Source organism: Myodes glareolus, chromosome 18 (assembly GCF_982192425.1).
Source record: "Myodes glareolus chromosome 18, mMyoGla1.1, whole genome shotgun sequence".
In the NCBI taxonomy this organism is placed as follows: Eukaryota; Metazoa; Chordata; class Mammalia; order Rodentia; family Cricetidae; genus Myodes; species Myodes glareolus.
Window position 1 is genome coordinate 70,811,387 of NC_142043.1, and position 19,975 is coordinate 70,831,361.

A 19,975-nucleotide genomic window follows, 5' to 3' on the forward strand; every position below is an offset into this window, starting at 1 on the left:
CTCCCTGACTGTCCTCAGAGGTGGGGACGGCCAGCAACCTTCCTCCCGCTGCAGCACCTGCTTTACCATCTGCAGAGCTGCTGAGCATGAAGTCACTGCTCACACCAACAGGCCGCCTCTCACACAGGAGCCTCTCTCTGGATTCCAGGGCCCAGAGCCAGCTCAGGGCAGCAGCATGGGCCACAGCATCCAGAGCAGTCATGGGCTCTCCTGGGCAACTGGGGCCATCGAGAGCTGGGAGTTGGAAGGGGAAAGACACCCAGAGGGCAGCCAGGATGACAAGGGGTGAAGTCCTCCCTGCTGTCAGCCTTGACCTCAGCTGCTGCCTCCTTGTCCTCTGGGACAGCCCCAGGCATCAGAGTCTCCTGGGCTCCTGCAGCTGGATGCCCTGGGGAGACTCAGCACCCTGCAGCCTGCACTGCACAGTGTGGCTGTTCATGACCTTTGGCTGATGTAGTGTGGAGGCACCAAGGACATCTCAGCTCCCATGGGCTCTCAAACTCAGAGCCAACTGTGCCACCTGCTGCTGCTGTGTGCTGTGTGCTGTGGATCCCAGGTCCCCCCAGAGCCCAGGGAGCACAGGTCTTCATCCGCCATGATTTCTTGGTGGATGACTAAAGCAGGGGGTTTGCTCCAGGGCCCCCATCTGAGGCCTGCAGGTTTAAGATCCAGTAGTGGGACCTGCCAGGCTGACCCCCTCCCATTCACCTGCCCAGCCTGTTCCCAGCTCTGGGAACCACACATGCCTTCTGTGAGCCACCAGGACCACGGCCTCAGATTGGAGTTCTGGTGAGAACTCAGTTTTCTTTCTTACTTCTCCAGTTCTGTCCCAAGCATTCAAAGCTGCTGCGCGGCACAAAGCCAGAGCATGGTCATCCTAGAAAGATTGCCTTTCTATAGCAGCACAGCCTCCTTCTCCAGGAAGTGGGTCTTGGGAGATTTCCCTACCTCTAGCTTTACTCTGTTGTTCAGTAACCTTAGCCTCTTCTCTGAACCGGGTTCTCCTCTGTGATTGTGGACCAGGCTCTAAAACAGCTTTAACCAAGTTTGTCCAGTCTTTAGAGATAATTCTATTACAAACTGATCACAAGTTTAACAGCTGCTTCACAAAAGGTGAACACATGCCATAGGAAACCACTGCTTTGTTGAATCTCCTTCAATCTGACATTGGCACAGGTGTCCAGTCAGTTCTTACAGAGCCTCTATCACTTCGCAATTCCTGTAAGGTTACTGGATTTATTAAGGTTGGTTGTTTGAAAACCTGAGTCTGTTCTTCTCTAACCATAGAATGCAATACTGAAATTGGTTCTCCATTAAATTCCTCTGGGTTAATCTGAATATCTCTGTGGTCTGTTTTATTAAGTTTTTCTAAGGTCTGTATCTTGGCAGTCAAATCAAACAACTTTTTAAGAGATAAACCAAGAATTATCAAAACATCAAAAGGATTATCAAAATGATGAATAATGGTACATCAATCCCAGTTAATTATCCCTCCATTTATTTGTTCCATTTTTAAGTCATGCATTACATAATCATGCAGAGACCTAGCTTTATTGTAATTGTGTTCCCCATTTTCTAACATGGGAAAAAACTCTCCGTTTTAACTAATTCGTCCCTTAGGAATTCCCAATTTTAAACCTGGCAGTTGGTGGTGGCGCACACCTTTAATCCCAGCACTCAGGAGGCAGAGACATGCGGATCTCTGTGAATTAGAGGCCAGCCTGGTCTACAAGACTTAGTTCCAGGACTGGCTCCAAAGCTACAGAGGAGCCTTGTCTCAAAACACCAAACAAAAAACAAAACAGAATCCCCAAATTTCTCACTAAATCTGTCACTGATAATGATGGAGAGGTGAGTCTTCTTGCTACTGCATAGAACAGTAAAAGTCTGACCGAATTTCAAGGCAGCTGCCCAGTTTGGTGGCAGTCCAAGAAGGGAGTTCAGGAAAAGCCCACCAGGTGAGAAGAAAGGAACACCAAGCCGGTAGGGCAGTGACTCTGGCTGCATGTAGCTCTGGTCTCTGTTGGTGGTGGCAAAGCCACAGGCAAATGACTTTTTTTTGTGTGTGTGTGTGTGAATTCGTACCCAAAAAGTTTCTCACCAGATGTAGATGAATAATGGAAACCCAGAGACAGATATCAGTGTTCAAGATAAAGATCAGAAAAGCAAAGCAACCATCACCAGAGTTCTTACCTCTACCAAGGCTGGGTGACCCTGTTCTCAGCATGACTGCAGGCTGAGACCCTGAGCTCCTGTCTCCTCCCATTTTATATTCCTCTCTAGTGCTGGGATTAAAGGCCTCTATCAGCACCACCTGGCCACTATGGCTAACTAGTGTGGTTGCTGGGATTAACAGTGTCTTCCACCACTGCCTGGCCTGTATGGCTTAGTAGTATGGCTAGTTTTGAATTCTGATCTTCACAAAAGCTTTATTTTATAAAACACAAATAAAATATCACTATAGAGGTACTCAGGGGCCAAGTGAGATTTCAGATCCACTGCCCACACCAGGCCCTGCCCACCTCCTCCTCTCATCAGCTCCTGAGTCCTCGCTCCTTAGTAACAGTGTGAGTGCAGGGCGGCCGGTTTGGGAGGAGGGGTATTGCCTGCTTTGTGAAACTGTTCACTTCATTTTTAAATAATTTATTTATTTCTATGTGCACTGGTGTGAGGGTGTTGGGTCCCCTGGAACTGGGGTTACAGACAGATGTGAACTGGGGTTACAGGCAGATGTGAACTGCTGTGTGGACTGGGAATTGAACTCCAGTCCTCTGGAAGAGCAGCCAGTGCTCTTAACTGCTGAGCCTTCTCTCCAAGGCCAGTTGTTAATGTGCCTGATTTATTAATTATTCCGTACCATAGGAGTGTCTATACAGTGCCACATGGAATGTGGGCAGCATTCACTGCCGATTTCATTCAGGCACCTGCAGCAAAGGGTGACAGCTGCATTGAAGCAATGTTCTGACTTCACACAAACTTAGGCTTTGGAATGAAGATCATTGTAAAAACACAGGGTACTGGATATATTAAGGTGGGTTGTTTGAAAATCTTAGGCTGTTTCTCTCTAAACTTACAATGCAATGCTGAAATTACATTCCTCTGTTTGGATTTGAATATCTCTGTGATTTGTTTAATTAAGTTTTTCTAAGGCCTGTATCTTGGCAGCCATACCAAACAACTTTTTAAGAGATAAACCAAGAATTATAAAAACAACAACAAGGATTGTCAAAATGATGAATAATAGTATGTCAATCCCAGTTAATTATTCCTTCATTTATTTGTCCCATTTTTGAGTCATACATACATACATACATACATTTCAACTCATGCATTTTTGAGTCATACATAAAGAGACCTAGCTTTATTCTTCAAAGAACTTGAAAGAATGGTACTCATATGGAAAAGCAAAAAACCCAGGATATCCAAAACAATCCTGGACAATAAAAGAACTTCTGGAGGCATCACAATCCCTGACTTCAAACTCTACTACAGAGCTACAGGACTGAAAACAGCCTGGTATTGGCATAAGATCAGACAGGAGGACCAAGAGTACTGGATTGAAGACGTAGATATTAATCCACATACCTTCGAACACCTGCTTTTGACAAAGAAGCAAAAAATATCAAATGGAAAAAAAGAAAGCATATTTAACAAATGGTGTTGGTAAAACTGGATATCAACATGTAGAAGAATGAAAATAGACCATATCTATCACCATGCACAAAACTCAAGTCCAAATGGATCAAAGACCTTAACATAAAGCCAGCCACACTGAACCTCATAGAAGAGAAAGTGGGAAGTACACTTGAACACATTGGCACAGGAGATCACTTCCTAAATAGAACCCCAGCAGCACAGACACTGAGAGAAACAATTAATAAATGGGACCTCCTGAAACTGAAAAGCTTCTGTAAAGCAAAGAACATGCTCAACAAGACAAAATGACAGCCTACAGAATGGAAAAGATCTTCATTAACCCCACATCAGACAGAGGTCTGATCTCTGAAATATACAAAGAACTCAAGAAATTGGTCATCAAAACAACAAATAATCCAATAAAAATTAGAGTACAGACCTAAACAGAGAACTCTCAACAGAAGAATCTAAAATGGCTGAAAGACACTTAAAAAAATGTTCAACATCCTTAGTCATCAGAGAAATCAAATCAAAACAACTCTGAGATTCCATCTTACACCTGTAAGAATGACCAAGATCAAAAACACTGATGACAACTTATGCTGGAGATGTTGTGGGGAAAAGGGAACACTCCTGCACTGCTGTTTGGAATGCAAGCTGGTACAGCCCCTTTGGATATCACTATGGTGATTTCTCAGAAAATTAGGAAACAATCTTCCTCAAGATCCAGTAATACCACTTTTGGGTATATATCCAAAGGATGCTCAATCATACCACAAGGACATGTGCTCAACTATGTTCGTAGCAGCTTTGTTTATCATAGCCAGAACCTGGAAACAACCTAAATGCCCTTTGACTGAAGAATGGATAAGGAAAATGTGGTACATTTACACAATGGAATACTACACAGCAGAAAAAAATAATGACATCTTGAATTTTGCAGGCAAATGAATGGAGCTAGAAAACACTGTTTTGAGTGAGGTAACCTGCTGCAGCCAGCGCAGCCTGGGTAGAGCCAAGACTGGTGTGTGTGTGGGGGGGGGGTGTGTGCCGGGATTGAGATACAAGGCTTCTTTTCAGGTGGAAGAACAGCAACCTTTATTTTGCCCAGTAACCTTTTATACCTCTACTCCTTCTGTGGAGACCCACCGGCCAGAAAGAACACAACCATCCTTTTCAATTACAGACCACAAGGAAGTTTCCCTGCTGGTCAGGGGGAGTGAGGGCAGCTGGATCAAACAATGCCCCCATTTTATTTTATAATACCTTGCCTGTCATAGGGAATAGCCCTCGAATATTCCCTGTCTTAGGTAGCATCCTGCCCCCAAAGTATTGCTGGTTTGTGGCTACCCAGACACATAGCCCTAAACCAAGTATCCACAGGACTGACAGCGCCAAGGAGCCAGACCAGCGCTGCAACCATCTAGCATACACTAACTGGGTGGTAAAATTAACAAAGCAGTATTCCACACCCCTCTCGTATGACGGTTGAGTTCCATAACAGTAGCAGAAGCATGCAATACAGTGCCATGAGTAACACACATAACATGATTAACTGTTGAAAAGTCCAAAGATAGTCCACTTGCTCCTGAACCAGAGCTACTTGCTGGTTCAAGGTCAATATGCCCAACTGAGTATGTCCAAAGCATTGCTGACTCTTTTCAGCAAGCTGGTTGACAGTCTCAGCCGTCTGCACAGTCTGTCCGGCAGCAGTAGCTGTGGTGGCAAAGCTCTGCTCCAGCCGCACTCACTCTGGATCCAAATTCCTGCATGGAGTGGAACAGAACTCAGGGAAGCACGCTTGCTGTTCCTGCTCTGGAACCATTGAAGGGACCCCACTTTAACAATCTTTTAGGGAGTTTGGGCGTCCTCAACCTGTCTGGCTACTTCCTGTTGAGTGGGGGTGCTGCATTCTTGGGGGGATATTTTACATCAACATTTCAGGGGTCTCGGTGATTCAAACCACAGAAATTTGCAATAAATCCATAGGTTCTCATCCTCTGTGGAGACAAAAGCAGAACCTCTTTTTCAAAGCATCAAATCCTGAGGCCTGTATTTTAAAGTCAAAATACCTTTCTTAGCAGTTCCCAGAATAAAATGTCTTTCTCCAGTCCAGAACACAAAGGACAACACAATCAACACAATAACATATATCTCTACACATTCTATCTTTTGAGGCCTCAATTCACCTTCCTGCCTCCTTTTTATTACTTCCCTACTGTCCAATCTTCCAGAGGTCATTCCTCAGAGCATCTCTGGGGATGAAAAAACACATACTCATTTTAATCTGACTTGGCTTGTTCCCAGTCTGGTACATTTAAACCTCCTCCTGTACAAAATCTTTGGCTGTCTTCCTTGTTACTTCCGTACCTTGTTGTTGTAAGAGTTCTAATTACTTTTTGAGGCCTTTCAATTCACCCTCCCGCCTCTTTATACTTGCTTATCTTTTGGAGGATGTCCTTCAGAGTTATCTCTGGGGATGAAAAATAAAAACACTTTACCTTCCCCAATACGCTCCTCGTTTTAGCCGGTGGTTGGAGCGACCCTGTTCAGGTATCCCCACTTTCCAGATCTCGGAGGGACCTCCACTTGCTGCAGCCAGTGCAGCCTGAATAGCCAAAACTGCAGGGATTGAGACAGGGAGGTGTCTTTTCAGGCGGAAGAACAGCAACCTTTATTTTGCCCAGCAACCTTTTATACCTCTACTCCTTCTGTGGCGACCCACCAGTCAGAAAGAACACAAACATCCTTGTCAATTACAGACCACAAGGAAATTCCCCTGCCAGTCTGGGGGAGTGAGGGCAGCTGGATCACAACCCAGTAATACCACTTTTGGGTATATATCCAAAGGATGTTCAATCTTGCCTAAAGGACATGTGCTCAACTATGTTCATAGCAGCTTTGTTTGTCATAGCCAGAACCTGGAAACAACCTAAATGCCCCTCGAACAAACAATGGATAAGGAAAATGTGGTACATTTACACAATGGAGTACTACACAGCAGAAAAAATGACATCTTGAATTTTGCAGGAAAATGGATGGAGCTAGAAAACATTATTTTGAGTGAGGTAACCCAGATCCAGAAAGACAATTATCACATGTACTCACTCATAGGTGGTTTTAAAACATAAAGAAAATAAAACCAGCCTACAAATCACAATCCTATAGAACCTAGACAACAATGAGGACCCTAAGAGAGACTTACGTAGATCTAATCTACACGGGAAGTAGAAAAAGACAAGATCTCCTTAGTAAATTGGGAGCATGGGGACCTTGGGGAAGGGTTGAAAGGGAGGGGAGAGGCAGGGAGGGGAGCAGAGAAAAATGTAGAGCTCAATAAAAATCAATGAGAGAAAGAGAAAAAGAAAGAGAGAGACCAACCTAGGTTTATTGAGTCTGGACAAAGTCCCAAGTCCTCAGAAATGGCTTTCAGTTTCTGAGAGCATAAGGGTGTGGTTTGGATTGGGAAGTTTAAACTGTTGCTGGTTTCAATCTTGCTCTGACTTGCTTCCAGGTTTGTCTCTGTGAGGAGTGTTGGGATCTCACTGCGCTCTGATTCCCTATTTTGCCACCACTACATCCTGCTGTCCTGCCCCCTCCAGCCCTGTTCATTACTGTGGGCTACGTGGACAACAGAAGTTCATGTGGTTTGAACCCGAATTATGGAGGGTAAAGAGTGCAGAAGGAGCACTGGGGACCCACAGGGGCACTGACAATTTCCAAAGCTGCCATCAGAACCTGCTCCACCTCTACAACCAGAGTCAGGACGGTGAGTGACTTCCAGGTCGGGGGTCAAGACGCCTCATGCCCCCAACAAAGGTCCGGAACTCGGCTGATCACAGTGTTTGAGATTCCTCAGGAGGTTGTGGGTGGCAGAGTTTTGCTTTAGGTTTGGGGACTGTTCCTGCGGGTGGGCAGTATCGGGTTGGCCGGGCTGGGTAAGGGCCAGGTGCCCACACTATCCAGAACATTCACGGCTGCCCCAAAGTGAAGAGGATGTGGGTCAGATTAAAGACCTAGATCATGCAGTGATTTTTGACAGCATTTTCTGTATTAAAGACGAGAGAACAATGTCCGGCAATGTTTTCCGTACACACAGTTCCACTTTCAACTCCCACCGGGCTCCTCTCTCCGGACACAAAAGATGCATGCACTCACAGTTCTCATTGGACACCGAGTTTCTAGAGAAACCAATCAGTGACACAGAGGTTCCGAGTAGAACAGTTTACGGGAATCGCTTCTACACCCTTCACAGGCCCCTGTACTGAGGACCATGTCTTCTTCTTACTGGCTCAAGCTGTTAGCAAGCACCATAGTCCTGGTCCAGACACAGGCTAGTGAGTAAGGGGTGGGGAGACTCTGCGGGAAGGAGCAGGGAGCCGGGTGGGGGCAGTACCCCGTAAACGTATCTTACTGCCCAGGCCCGAGTCTCCCCTGCCTTCGCCTGGGACCCTGGTCCTGGGATGAGGGTCGGTGTCTCACTGCTGACCTCACCCAGGCTTGCACTCCCTGCGGTATTTCTACACCGCCGTGTCCCGACCCGGTCTCGGGGAGCCCCGGTTCATCGCGGTCGGCTACGTGGACGACACGCAGTTCGTGCGCTACGACAGCGACGCGGAAACTCCGAGGATGGAGCCGCGGTCGCTGTGGATGAAACAGGAGGAGCCGGAGTATTGGGAGAGGGAGACCGTGAAAGCCAGGAACACAGGGAAGAACTTCAAATGGAATCTACAGACCCTGCGTGGCTACTACAATCAGAGTGACGACGGTGAGTGACCGCGGCCCCGATCACAGACACGACCCCTCCATCTCCCCTGAGAGAGGCTAGGGTCATCTTCACCGCTGAGTTGAAGTTTCATCCAAACACCTGCCCAGACCCTCAAACAGGAAAGACCCCGCAGAGATTGGCTCAGGTTTCGGTTTCATTTTTGATTCTGAAAGGTCGGGTTGTGGAAGCACAGATAGGGGTCACGGGTGCCACAAGGTGGCGCTAAGCACTGTGTCCCCCACCAGAACCTCACACTCTGCAGTGGATGTATGGCTGTGACATGGGTCCAGATGGGCGTCTACTCCGTGGGTACTGTCAGGAGGCCTACGATGGCCGGGATTATATCTTCCTGAACGAAGACCTGCACTCCTGGACCGCAACTGACGCGGCCTCTCAGATCTCTAAGCGCAAGTCAGAGGACATGGACGAGGCCTACCACCAGAGAGCTTACCTGCAGGGCCCCTGCATAGACTGGCTCCATAGATACCTCCAGTTGGGGAACACGACCCTGCTGCGCTCAGGTACCTGGAGACCCATCCTTGCTTTTCCTCAGTATTGAGGTATAAAGGCTCTGGGCATACTCAGAGGAACAACACTGTCCAGCAGACACTGGGCTAAGGAATAAGGAGAGGGAGACTCCAGGCTGGTTTTCCCATTGGGAGACTAACTCTTTTACAGCAGGTCAGTCTTGACTATGACCCTGGACCCACAGGAGCTTTTTCTCTCAGGCCTCCTTCTGTGCCCCACACTCGGTGTCTCTGGAGTCTGACTCCAGCCTTCCTGAGTCTCCTGGCCCTCACTCAGGGCCTCACTCCTTCTCCTCCATCAGTCTGCTGAGCCCTGAAGCCTCCTACCCCAAACTGTCACTCACATCTTAGAGCATCCCTAGAGCACATGACTCCGGGGCCTGAACTCTAGCTGGGGTCTATTAATATCAGGACACCCTAATCCCACACCAGTTTCTGTAGTGAGGGGCTGCGGGCAGGCCTGCTTTTCATCCTGCCCGGCTCCCGCACAGCTAGCTTAGCCCCAGAAATAATAACACATAAGTTGTATTCATTTAAATACTGCCTGGCCCATTATCTCTATAGAGTTAGTTACTGGCTAACTCTCACATCTTGATTAACCCATTTCTAATAATCTGTATCACACCACGAGGGCGTGTATCACACCACGAGGAGTTCCCTGTCCATTCCCAGAATGGTCACATGAACAACTCTTTTCCTCAGACCCCCCAAAGGCACATGTGACCCATCATCCTGGACCTAAAGGTGATGTCACCCTGAGGTGCTGGGCCCTGGGCTTCTACCCTGCCTTCATCACCCTGACCTGGCAGAGGGAGGAGGAGGAACAGACTCAGAACATGGAGCTGGTGGAAACCAGGCCTTCTGGGGATGGAACCTTCCAGAAGTGGGCATCTCTGGTGGTGCCTTCTGGAGAGGAGCACAAATACACATGCCATGTGGACCATAAGGGACTGCCTGAGCCCCTCACCCTGAGATGGGGTAAGGAGGGAGTGGGTGCAGAGCTGGGGTCAGGGAAAAGCTGGAGCCTTCTGCAGACCCTGAGCAGGGTCAGGGTTGAGAACTGGGGTCATGACCCTCACCTTCCCTCCCTGTCCTTCCTTTCTCAGAGCCTCCTGGGTCCACGGTTCCCATCATGGCAGTCATTGCTGGTCTGGTTCTCCTTGGAACTGTGGTGGCTGTGGTGGGTGTTGTGAGGAAGAGGAGGAGAAACACAGGTAGGAAAGGGCAGAGTCTGAGTTCTCTCTCTGACCAATTTGGAAGTGTGTTCTGCCTCATTATTGGGAAAAACATCCACAGCCCTCATTGCTCCTGTCTCTATATTGGGTCTGCTGTCAGTTCTGGAAACTTCCTAGGGTCGGGGACTTCCCTGGTCTCTCACAGCTTTTTTTCTCACAGGTGAAGAAGGAGGGGACTATGCTCCAGCTCCAAGTAAGTGTGAGGAATGAACAGGATTGTCCCTGAAGCCTTTGGGTTGAAGCTGGATTTTTTGGGGAGCCCTGGAAATCCATAATAGCTCCACCAAAATATTCTGGGGTCCCTGTTTTTACCTTTCCATTAATACATAATTTTACCCTAGGCAGGAACAGTTCCCAGAGAGTCACAGTTCCCAGTGTCTCTCCCGGATTGTAAAGGTGACACTCTGAGACCTGACTTGGGGAGGGGCAGAATGGACATAAATGAGTTTCAGGGACCTCCAGAATCTCCTCTGAGTGAGTGGTAGGTTGTTGGGATGTTGTTTTCACAGTGATTGTTCATGACTCTTGTTCTATAGGGTGAAGACAGCTGCCTAGAGTGGATGGAGTGACAGACGATGTGTTCAGGTCTCTCCTGTGACATCCAGAGCCCCTCAGTTCACTCTCAGCAATAGTGTATGATGTTCCCTGTGATCCTAGGGGCTCAATGTGAAGAACTGGGGAGCGCACACCAGGTCCTGTTGGGTCCCTAGAGGACAGGCCTTCACACCCCCACTTGATCTGTTTTGCACTCTTGCACTTGGTTGAAAACAGGAACAAAAACGGGAACAAGTTGTTGTATTTAGCAATGTTTCTAAGGATGTTTACCTCTAAGACATTGAGTTACTGTGATGAGCTTCCTGCTTTTGCTGTCTTGGCCTCCCCTGCTGAGGGCTATTTATACTGTGTAGGAAAGTGGAATAAAGGCATGTCTGCAGAACCTGAAGCTGTGCTGCGTGTTAATCCCGACGTCCCTCGCTCAGAAGAAGGACAGTTGCTGTGCTGGTGCGGCACATGAGCTCTCTTTTTAAAAACAGAAATATAATTGTTGCATTTAATGTTATTTTATTGAAAACCAAATCATTAAATTCTCTTATGCTGCACCAAACAAAGTCAGTTCAACGTATAGAAGATGTCTGTCAAGAGCAGCTGACAACAGAATTAAGGAGGATGTAAAGCCTACCTACAACTTGTCTAATTTATGTCGTTATCATGGAGAGCTGAGCCTTTGTTTCCTGGACCTCAGAGTAACATGTCACGATGAACACAGAACACTGCTAGAATTGTTCTGTAATCCTGCGTGCTGAGTGAAAGCGTGAGAGATAGCACAGTGCTTCTCTGTCGTAAAATTATTCAGTTTGCAGTGCTAACTTGAGAGATACTGGTCTGGTACATTCCACTTGACATAACTTCTCTATAGCAAACAATTGTCTTATATCAGGACTGTGTTGAAGAACACAACTTTCTCATTATCTTTGTGTTTGAAGTTTAGGTTACTAACATTTTCATGTATTGTGGGAGAATTCTGACTTCCTAGATGGCTCATAAATGAGTTAAGATAGGACCCAGGTTTGTATCCTGAAAAAGCTCTTAAATCCATACAAGTGTTTGCCCTGCAGGTTGAGCACCAAGGTCCAATTTTAAAACATCAAGGTCCAGCAATCAAAATTCCTTATTTGGCTACACTGACAAACATCCAATCAGGACTTAAGCAGTTCATTCCAACACAGCCCCACCCCGCTTAAAAACCACTTCTGCTGCTGTTTTTGTTCCACCCAGAGCTAGCCAACCCCCTCTCCCTTGTCCCTCTTGGGCAATCTTCTTTGTGCTGAGAATTTCCTGTCTGGGTGCTTTGTGTGCCAACTCTGAGGCCACTTCAAGTCCATCAGCAGGGATGCTGCCCACGGGAGACAAAAGAGCCTACAAATCCTGTAGTTCATTTAATCACAACGCACATTTATGATGAAATTGTAGTAAAATGTTGTTGTTTAAACAAAGTATCAGTTGTGTGAAAATCATGGTATAGCTCGTAAAGTTTATTTAGGAAGTTCACGGTCTCTAACAGCACAGGGTCTTGTGACAGTCTGGGAACATGATTGCAAGTTTACTGAGGACAGGGCAGAATTCACAGAGAGGCTGAGGATGCTCTCCTTGTTATGCCCAAATCCACGAGGTCACCCCGACCCCCCCTACCCCACCCCGCTCCCCCCATCCCTGCACGAACCAACAAGGAAACTGAGTTCCATATGTAAAAGAGCCTTTATTTTAATCAAGTTTACAAACTCTGTCTCTCCGTGTGTCCAACATATTGGAATAACCAAGAGCCCCAAGCTCAAGTAGAATTGGGTTTTTATAGTAGTAAAGGTGGGGGTGTCCTGGTCAATTGTGCTCTGGCAGGCTTGGAATCCCAGGCATTTCCTTTGAATGGTCTGTTTTTGGGTGGGGTCAGGTAATCTCAGTTTGTGGTTCCTCCTACAACCAGGTATTGCCTCAGGTTCAACTACTGAGACTCAGACTTCTTATTAAATTTATTGAGGGCCCAGTTCTACTCTGTCAGGTGATAATCGTTGGAAATAAAGAACTTCCTTTGGGTGACCTGTCCATACTCTGCTTATCATGGCTGCCCCCATCATCACTAAGTGCCTTAAGAACTGGACTCTGTGGGAATTGCTACCCCGAGTTATATTTCCCTGCCCCCATTTGAGGTGCTTATCTGCAAAGAATCTTAACTTCCCTCTGCTCCTGGAGTTGGATGAGGAAGTTTGAGTGCATGTGATTATTCCTTGATCCCTGCTGGGGTCAGGTGACAGTCCCTACTGGGGACAGGTGAATGTGGGGTGCACGTGATCAGTCCTTGATCCCTACTGGGGTCAGGTGACAGTCCCTTCGCAGCCCCCTCCCCATTTGTTGCCATGGTATGAAAGCTAGCCCCAGCAGAACAATAAAAGAGCTGCAGTTTCACCTAAACCTCCTGCTCTGTGGATTTCATTCAACCTGGACACCCGCCGAGACTCATGGTTCCAGACCGTGCTGGCGCGGTAGGACTCCTCATTATCAAGACTCTGGTTTCCCAGTGTGTCTGCTGATCACTTACATCCCCAATAACTTAACTGGCAGAGACCTCAATGCAAACACCAGTGTCCCTACAGGCCAATTAAAATGAGAGATGTCCACAGCTTTATCTCCATTTTCACAGGCAGAAGAAAAAAATCTGTATTTTTACAGTTAAAATTCATACAAAAGCCAAGTCCCAAACTATCTTCCCCAAGATAAAAGTTCTAATATTCAACTCTGTTAAAAGGGTGGAGGGTGGAGTTAGGGTGTGGAAATAGTTTTGCTTACAGAATTTGAACCTGGCACCTCTCAGCTCATGACTGCAGCTGAGCCTTCTGCATCTAGCTTGACCTTCCACAGGAGATGGGGTCAATGCTGGAAAGTCTTCAGCAAGTGTTGGTGTGAGAGGAAGAATTCAACACAAAGTCACCATGTAACTGTTTGTCCTCAAGGGCCAGAAGCTTGAGACTGTAACGCTGTGAACCTGCCAAGCATGTTTTCTGAGCGTGTGTGTGTGTGTGTGTGTGTGTGTGTGTGTGTGTGTGTGGTGTGGTAAAGTGGAGCACAGCAGAACGCAGTTCCACAGGACCAGATCCATGTTGAGAACCTGTGGATCAGTCCTCTCTGCTGATCCTACAGACAGGAGTTGGATTCTCAAAGATGGGGAGGGGAGAACCTCCAGACAACAACCATGGAAGGAGGCAGGAGCTCAGGAGGCTGAAGCTCATCTCCTCAGCCCACAGGCTCTTGAGTGCGGGGGGGCCTAGTTGGGCCTTGAGTTGAGGGGACAGGGATGGAAAACACCTCCTACTGCTGTCACTCAGGGACCCCACAGGATAATGAGGCAGACACCACTCACAGGAACAAGAACAGGCCTAGTCCTCCATACTAACTAAAAAGGCGAGATATAAACTCATAAGACAAGGGGGAAGAGCCACAGCCAGCACTGAGTTCAGGGTAACCTGTTAGAGCAGCCCTGTGTCCCTGTGACCAGACTCTGTCACGTGTGGTTATACTAAGTGACAAGGACAGAGAGCCAAGGAGGACACAGCTGAGGAGTGAGCACACCACATGACTGAGCACCACCTGACACAGCCCCACCCTCACTCAGCTCCCACAGATTCCTCCTGTCCCCCACCCTGACACTGAGCACAGCAAACACAGTTCCTGGAAGGTTCTCCATGCTGACATTTATTTTCTCCACCACACTCTCAGAATTCTCTCCTTTAGGTTGATCTGCTAATCTCCCATGTCAAGGACACATGAAGAATCAAGTTCACATTCAGATTCTTATTTTCAGTGGGGAGGTCAGGGGCTGCAGCTCAGGGCAGCAGGGAGGTGACAATGGGGATGTGCCCTCCTGCCTGGCTGGACAAGGAATTTGGCTGGGAAGAGAGCACAGGGCAGTACAGGGAAGGGATCCAGGTATAGAGCCTCACCAGGTGGGCTCCCCAGTTCTTCACATTGTTCCCACAGGAGAAAGCAGACAGCTTCAGACGTTTGTTGATTTTTGAGTCAGAACATGTCTCCATGAGGCAGCAGTCTGAACTAGGAACTGAGAGACATGAGCAGTCAATATAAAGACATCGCAAAGGCCTGCAGTGACTCATTCAAATGTCGGAATCCTGAGAATCCCTGGATCCCAGTCCTCTCCTCTTTACCTCACCCCAGCCCCAATCCCAGGCCCCCAGGGTGTCACCTTTTCAAGCCTCCAGAGACAAGACAGCTCTGGGCACTGTTGCTGCCTGCAGGAGAAGAAAGGAAAAGGCACATTCAGGAGACTGAGAGGCTGTGGCTGGAGGAGGATATGGAGCTGGCTGGGTTCCCCACAAGCTCAACTCCATCCCAAGGGTCTCAGGGACAATCCTGCTCCCCAAACTTACCTAAAACATGAGCATAGTCCCCTCCTTTTCCACCTGTGACAAGAAAAACTGTGAGTGACCAGGAAAGACTGCAACCCAAGAATGTTTTCAGAACTGACAGCAGATCTAGGCTAGAGACAAGGGCAATGATGGGTGTAAACTTGTTTCCCATTAATGAGGCAGAGCACACTTCTAAAAGGGGCTGAGAGAGAACTCAGACCCTGCCCTTTCCTACCTGTGTTTCTCCTCCTCTTCCTCACAACAGCCACCACAGCTGCAATGATCACAGCTCCAAGGAGAACCAGACCAGCAATGACTGCCGCGATGGGGACCGTGGACTGAGGAGGCTCTGGGAAGGGATGGACAGGAAGGGAAGGTCAGGGCCATGACCCCAGCTCTCAGCCCTGACCCTGCTCAAGGTCTGCAGAAGGCTCCAGCTTTCCCTGACCCCAGCTCTGCACCCACTCCCTCCTTACCCCATCTCAGGGTCAGGGGCTCAGGCAGCCCCTCATGGTGCACATGGCATGTGTATTTGTGCTCCTCCCCAGAAGGCACCACCAGAGATGCCCACTTCTGGAAGGTTCCATCCCCAGAAGGTCTGGTCTCCACCAGCTCCATGTCCTGAGTCTGTTCCTCCTCCTCCCTCTGCCAGGTCAGGGTGATGTCAGCAGGGTAGAAGCCCAGGGCCCAGCACCTCAGGGTGATGTCACCTTTAGGTCCAGGATGATGGGTCACATGTGCCTTTGGGGGGTCTGAGGAAAAGAGTTGTGAAGATGAGACATCTTGCTTTCTTCTGGGGACTCAGCAGTGTTCATGTGACCATTCTGGGAATGGACAGGGGACCTGGGGTGGGATTAGGGTGTCCTGATATTAATAGACCCCAGCCAGAGCACAGGCCCTGAGGTCATGTGCTCTAGGGATGCTCTAAGATGTGAGTGACAGTTTGGGGTAGGAGGCTTCAGGGCTCTGCAGACTGATGGAGGGGAAGGGATTCTGGTCCTGAGCTGAGTGAGGGCCAGGAGACTCAGAAAAGCTGGAGTCAGACTCCACAGACACCGAGGGTGACCACAGAAGGAGGCCTGAGAGAAAAAGGTCCTGTGGGTCCAGGGCCATCGTCAAGGCTGACCTGCTGTAAAAGGATTAGTCCTTATTCCCTGTCCTTATTCCTCAGCTCGGTGCCTGCTGGACAGGGTTCTTTCTCTGAGAATTCCCCAAACATTTCTCCCACACGACCTAGGAAAATTGAGGATGGGACTCCAGGTACCTGAGCGCAGCAGGGTTGCCTTCCCCAGTTGCAGGTATCTCTGGAGCCAGTCTATGCAGGGGCCCTGTAGGTAAGCTCTCTGGTGGTCGGCCTCTTCTGGGTCCTCTGACTTGCGCTTAGAGATCTGAGAGGCCGTGTCAGTTGCGGTCCAGGAGCGCAGGTCCTCATTCAGGGAGATATAATCCCGGCCATCGTAGGCCTCCTGACAGTACCCGCGGAGCAGGCTCCCATCTGGACTCAGGTCACAACCATAAATCCACTGCAGAGTGTGAGTTTTTGGCGGGGACACAGTGGTTAGCGCCACCTTACGGCCACCCTGTCCCCTGTCACTGCATCCTTAACCCGACCTTTCAGAACAAAAGGGCAACCTAAACCTGAGCCAAACTCTGTGGGGTCCTTCCTGTTAGAGGGTCTGGGCAGGTGTTTGGATGAGGATGACCCAAGTCTATCTCAGGGGAAATGGAGGGGTCATCTCTGTGATCGGGGCCGCGGTCACTCACCGTCGTCACTCTGATTGTAGTAGCCACGCAGGGTCTTGAGATTCCATTTGAAGTTCTTCCCTGTGTTCCTAGCTTTCAGTGTCTCCCTCTCCCAATACTCCGTCCCCTCCTGCTCTATCCGTGGCGTCCTCGGCTCCATCCTCGGAGTCTCCTCGTTGCTCTCATAAACTGCGTGTCGTCCACGTAGCCGACCGCGATGAACCACGGCCCCCCTGAGGCCGGGCCGGACATGGCGGTGTAGAAATACTGCAGCGAGTGGGATCCTGGGGGCGGCCAGCAGTGAGACCCCGACCTTCCCGGGACCACAGTCCCGAGTGAAAGCAGGGGAAACATGGGCTAGGGCAGGAAAATGCGTTAATGGGGTACTGCCCCCACCCGGCTCCCTGCTCCTTCCTGCATAATCGTCACCACCCCTTACTCACTAGCCTGTGTCTGGACCAGAACTATGAAGCATGCCAATAGCTTGACTGGGGAAGCAGAAGACATTTTCCTCAGTACAGGAGCCTGTGAAGGGTGTAGATACGCTTCCTGTAAACTAATTTATTTTGGAGCCTCTGTGCCACTGATTGGTTTCTCTAAAAACTTGGTGTCCAATGAGAACTGTGTCCAGGGTAAGGAACTCGATTGGACTTGGAAGTGGAACTGTGTATATGGAAGTCCCTGGCCCTAGGAAGTTTCCAGAACTAGCAGCAGACCCAACACAGAGACAGGAGCAATGAGGTTGTGGATGTGTTTCTCATTAATGAGGCAGAGCACACTTCTAAAAGGAGCTGAGAGAGAACTCGGACCCTGCCCTTTCCTACCTGTGTTTCTCCTCCTCTTCCTCACAACAGCCACAACAGCCACCACAGCTCCAATGACCAGAGCTCCAAGGAGAACCAGACCAGCAATGACTGCCATGATGGGGACCGTGGACTGAGGAGGCTCTGAGAAAGGAAGGACAGGGAGGTAAGGTGAGGGTCATGACACCAGCTCTCAGCCCTGACCCTGCTCAAGGTCTGCAGAAGGCTCCAGCTTTCCCTGACCCCAGCTCTGCACCCACTCCCTCCTTACCCCATCTCAGGGTCAGGGGCTCAGGCAGCCCTTCATGGTGCACATGGCATGTGTATTTGTGCTCCTCCCCAGAAGGCACCACCATGGCTGCCCACTTCTGGAAGGTTCCATCGCCAGAAAGTCTGGTCTCCACCAGCTCCGTGTCCTGTGTCTGTTCCACCTCCTCCCTCTGTCCGGTCAGTGTGATGTCAGCAGGATAGAAGCCCAGGGCCCAGCACCTCAGGGTGACATCACCTTTAGGTCCAGGATGATGGGTCACATGTGCCTTTGGGGGGTCTGAGGAAAAGAGTTGTGAAGATGTGACATCTTGCTTTCTTCTGGGAACTCAGCAGTATTCATGTGAGCATTCTGGGAATGGACAGGGAAACTGGAGTGGGATTAGGGTGTCCTGATATTAATAGACCCCAGCTAGAGTTCAGGCCCCGGGGTCTTGTGCTCTTCAGGATGCTCTAAGATGTGAGTGACAGTTTGGGGTAGGAGGCTTCAGGGCTCTGCAGACCGATGGAGGGGAAGGGATTCTGGTCCTGAGCTGAGTGAGGGCCAGGAGACTCAGGAAAGCTGGAGTCAGACTCCAGAGACACCGAGGGTGACCACAGAGGAGGCCTGAGAGAAAAAGCTCCTGTGGGTCCAGGGCCATCGTCAAGACTGACCTGCTGTAAAAGGGCTAGTCTCCCAATGGGAAAAGCAGCCTGGCGTCTCCCTGTCCTTATTCCTCAGCTCGGTGCCTGCTGGACAGTATTCTTCCTCTGAGTATGCCCAGAGCCTTTCCCCACACTACCGATGAAAAGCGAGGGTGAGTCTCCAGGTTCCTGAGCGCAGCAGGGTCGCGTTCCCCAACTGCAGGTATCTATGGAGCCAGTCTATGCAGGGGCCCTGCAGGTAAGCTCTCTGGTGGTCGGCCTCGTCTACCTTCTCTAATTTGTGCTTAGAGATCTGAGAGGCTGCATCATTTGCGGTCCAGGAGCTCAGGTCCTCGTTCAGGAAGATATAATCCCGGCCATCGTAGGCCTCCTGACAGTACCCGCGGAGGAGGCGTCCATCTGGACCCATGTCACAGCCATACATCCACTGCAGAGTGTGAGGTTCTGGTAGGGACACAGTGGTAAGCGCCACCTTGTGGCCATCCTGCCCCCTGTCCTAAATCCGACCTTTCAGAAACGAAAAGTGCAACCAAACCTAAGCCAAACTCTGTGATGTCTTTCCTGTTAGAGGGTCTGGGCAGGTGTTTGGATGAAGATGACCCAAGTCCGTCCCAGGGGAGATGGAGGGGTCGTGTCTGTGATCGGGGCCACGGTCACTCACCGTCGTCACTCTGATTGTAGTAGCCGCGCAGGGTCTGGAGATTCAATTTGAAGTGCTTCCCTGTGATCCTGGCTTTCCGTGTCTCCCTCTCCCAATACTCCGGCCCCTCCTGTCCCATCCACGGCGCCCCCGGTCCCATCATAGGAGTCTCCGTGTCACTGTCGAAGCGCACGAACTGCGTGTCGTCCACGTAGCCGACGACGATGAACCGCGGCTCCCGGAGGCCAGGTCGGGACACGGCGGTGTGGAAATACCGCAGGGAGTGCGAGCCTGGGGACAATGCACCGTGAGACCCCGACCTCCTCCAGGGATCAGGGTCCCAGGTGAAGGCAGGGGAGACACGGACTAGGGCAGTAAGATGCGTTTATGGCATACTGCCCCCACCCGGCTCCCTGCTCCTTCCCGCAGAGTCTCCCCACCCCTTACTCACTAGCCTGTGTCTGGACCAGGACTATGGTGCTTGCCAACAGCTTGAGCCAGTAAGAAGACATTTTCCTCAGTACAGGGGCCAGTGAAGGGTGTAGTCCTGTCAACTGCTATACTTGGAACCTCTGTGTCACTGATTGGTTTCTCTAGAAACTCGGTGTCCAATGAACTGTGAGTGTCCGGAGAGAGGAACCCGGTGGGAGTTGAAAGTGGAACTGTGTGTACGGAAAACAGTGCCGGGCATTGTTCTGGCGTCTTTAATACAGAAAACGTTGTCAAAAGTCACTGCATGACCTAGGAGTTTAACCGGACCCACGTCCTCTTCACTCTGGGGCAGCAGTGAGTGTCCTG

The 19,975-nt window shown here is 49.5% G+C and overlaps 4 protein-coding genes across 7 annotated transcripts in view; 2 read left to right on the forward strand and 2 right to left on the reverse strand.

The window, feature by feature from the left end:
• Window positions 1–7,120: 7,120 nt before the first annotated feature.
• On the forward strand, window positions 7,121–11,109 carry LOC148119247 (H-2 class I histocompatibility antigen, D-37 alpha chain-like). 4 transcript variants are annotated; one of them, XM_087898645.1, is made up of 9 exons: window positions 7,266–7,405; window positions 7,892–7,973; window positions 8,135–8,404; window positions 8,650–8,925; window positions 9,634–9,909; window positions 10,038–10,145; window positions 10,327–10,359; window positions 10,508–10,562; window positions 10,703–11,109. In XM_087898645.1, exons 2-8 carry the CDS (start codon window positions 7,910–7,912, stop codon window positions 10,558–10,560), a joined length of 1,080 nt encoding a protein of 359 aa, XP_087754771.1. In that variant the 5' UTR covers window positions 7,266–7,405; window positions 7,892–7,909; the 3' UTR covers window positions 10,561–10,562; window positions 10,703–11,109. The 4 variants fall into 4 exon arrangements, with proteins under 4 accessions (XP_087754769.1, XP_087754770.1, XP_087754771.1 ...); XM_087898646.1 differs by having other exon boundaries at window positions 7,268–7,405; window positions 7,736–7,973; XM_087898643.1 differs by lacking the exon at window positions 7,892–7,973 and having other exon boundaries at window positions 7,121–7,405.
• LOC148119248 (H-2 class I histocompatibility antigen, Q10 alpha chain-like) overlaps window positions 7,357–19,975 on the forward strand; it is a gene marked incomplete at its 3' end in the record, with an annotated part of 148,002 nt that continues 135,383 nt past the window's right edge. Inside the window, exon 1 of the mRNA XM_087897813.1 lies at window positions 7,357–7,405. The remainder of the gene's footprint in view (window positions 7,406–19,975) is intronic.
• LOC148119249 (H-2 class I histocompatibility antigen, D-37 alpha chain-like) lies at window positions 14,388–17,761 on the reverse strand. Its single transcript, XM_087898651.1, is given in 10 exon segments — window positions 14,388–14,772; window positions 14,917–14,962; window positions 15,101–15,133; window positions 15,315–15,428; window positions 15,556–15,831; window positions 16,344–16,619; window positions 16,844–17,008; window positions 17,011–17,106; window positions 17,266–17,347; window positions 17,647–17,761. Coding segments are annotated over 9 exon segments (1,077 nt in total). The 5' UTR covers window positions 17,330–17,347; window positions 17,647–17,761; the 3' UTR covers window positions 14,388–14,765.
• LOC148119250 (H-2 class I histocompatibility antigen, D-37 alpha chain-like) lies at window positions 17,374–19,716 on the reverse strand. The gene is made up of 5 exons (XM_087898647.1): window positions 19,629–19,716; window positions 19,199–19,468; window positions 18,706–18,981; window positions 17,897–18,172; window positions 17,374–17,769 (listed from the first exon to the last, which is right to left on the reverse strand). Exons 1-5 carry the CDS (start codon window positions 19,687–19,689, stop codon window positions 17,510–17,512), a joined length of 1,143 nt encoding a protein of 380 aa, XP_087754773.1. The 5' UTR covers window positions 19,690–19,716; the 3' UTR covers window positions 17,374–17,509.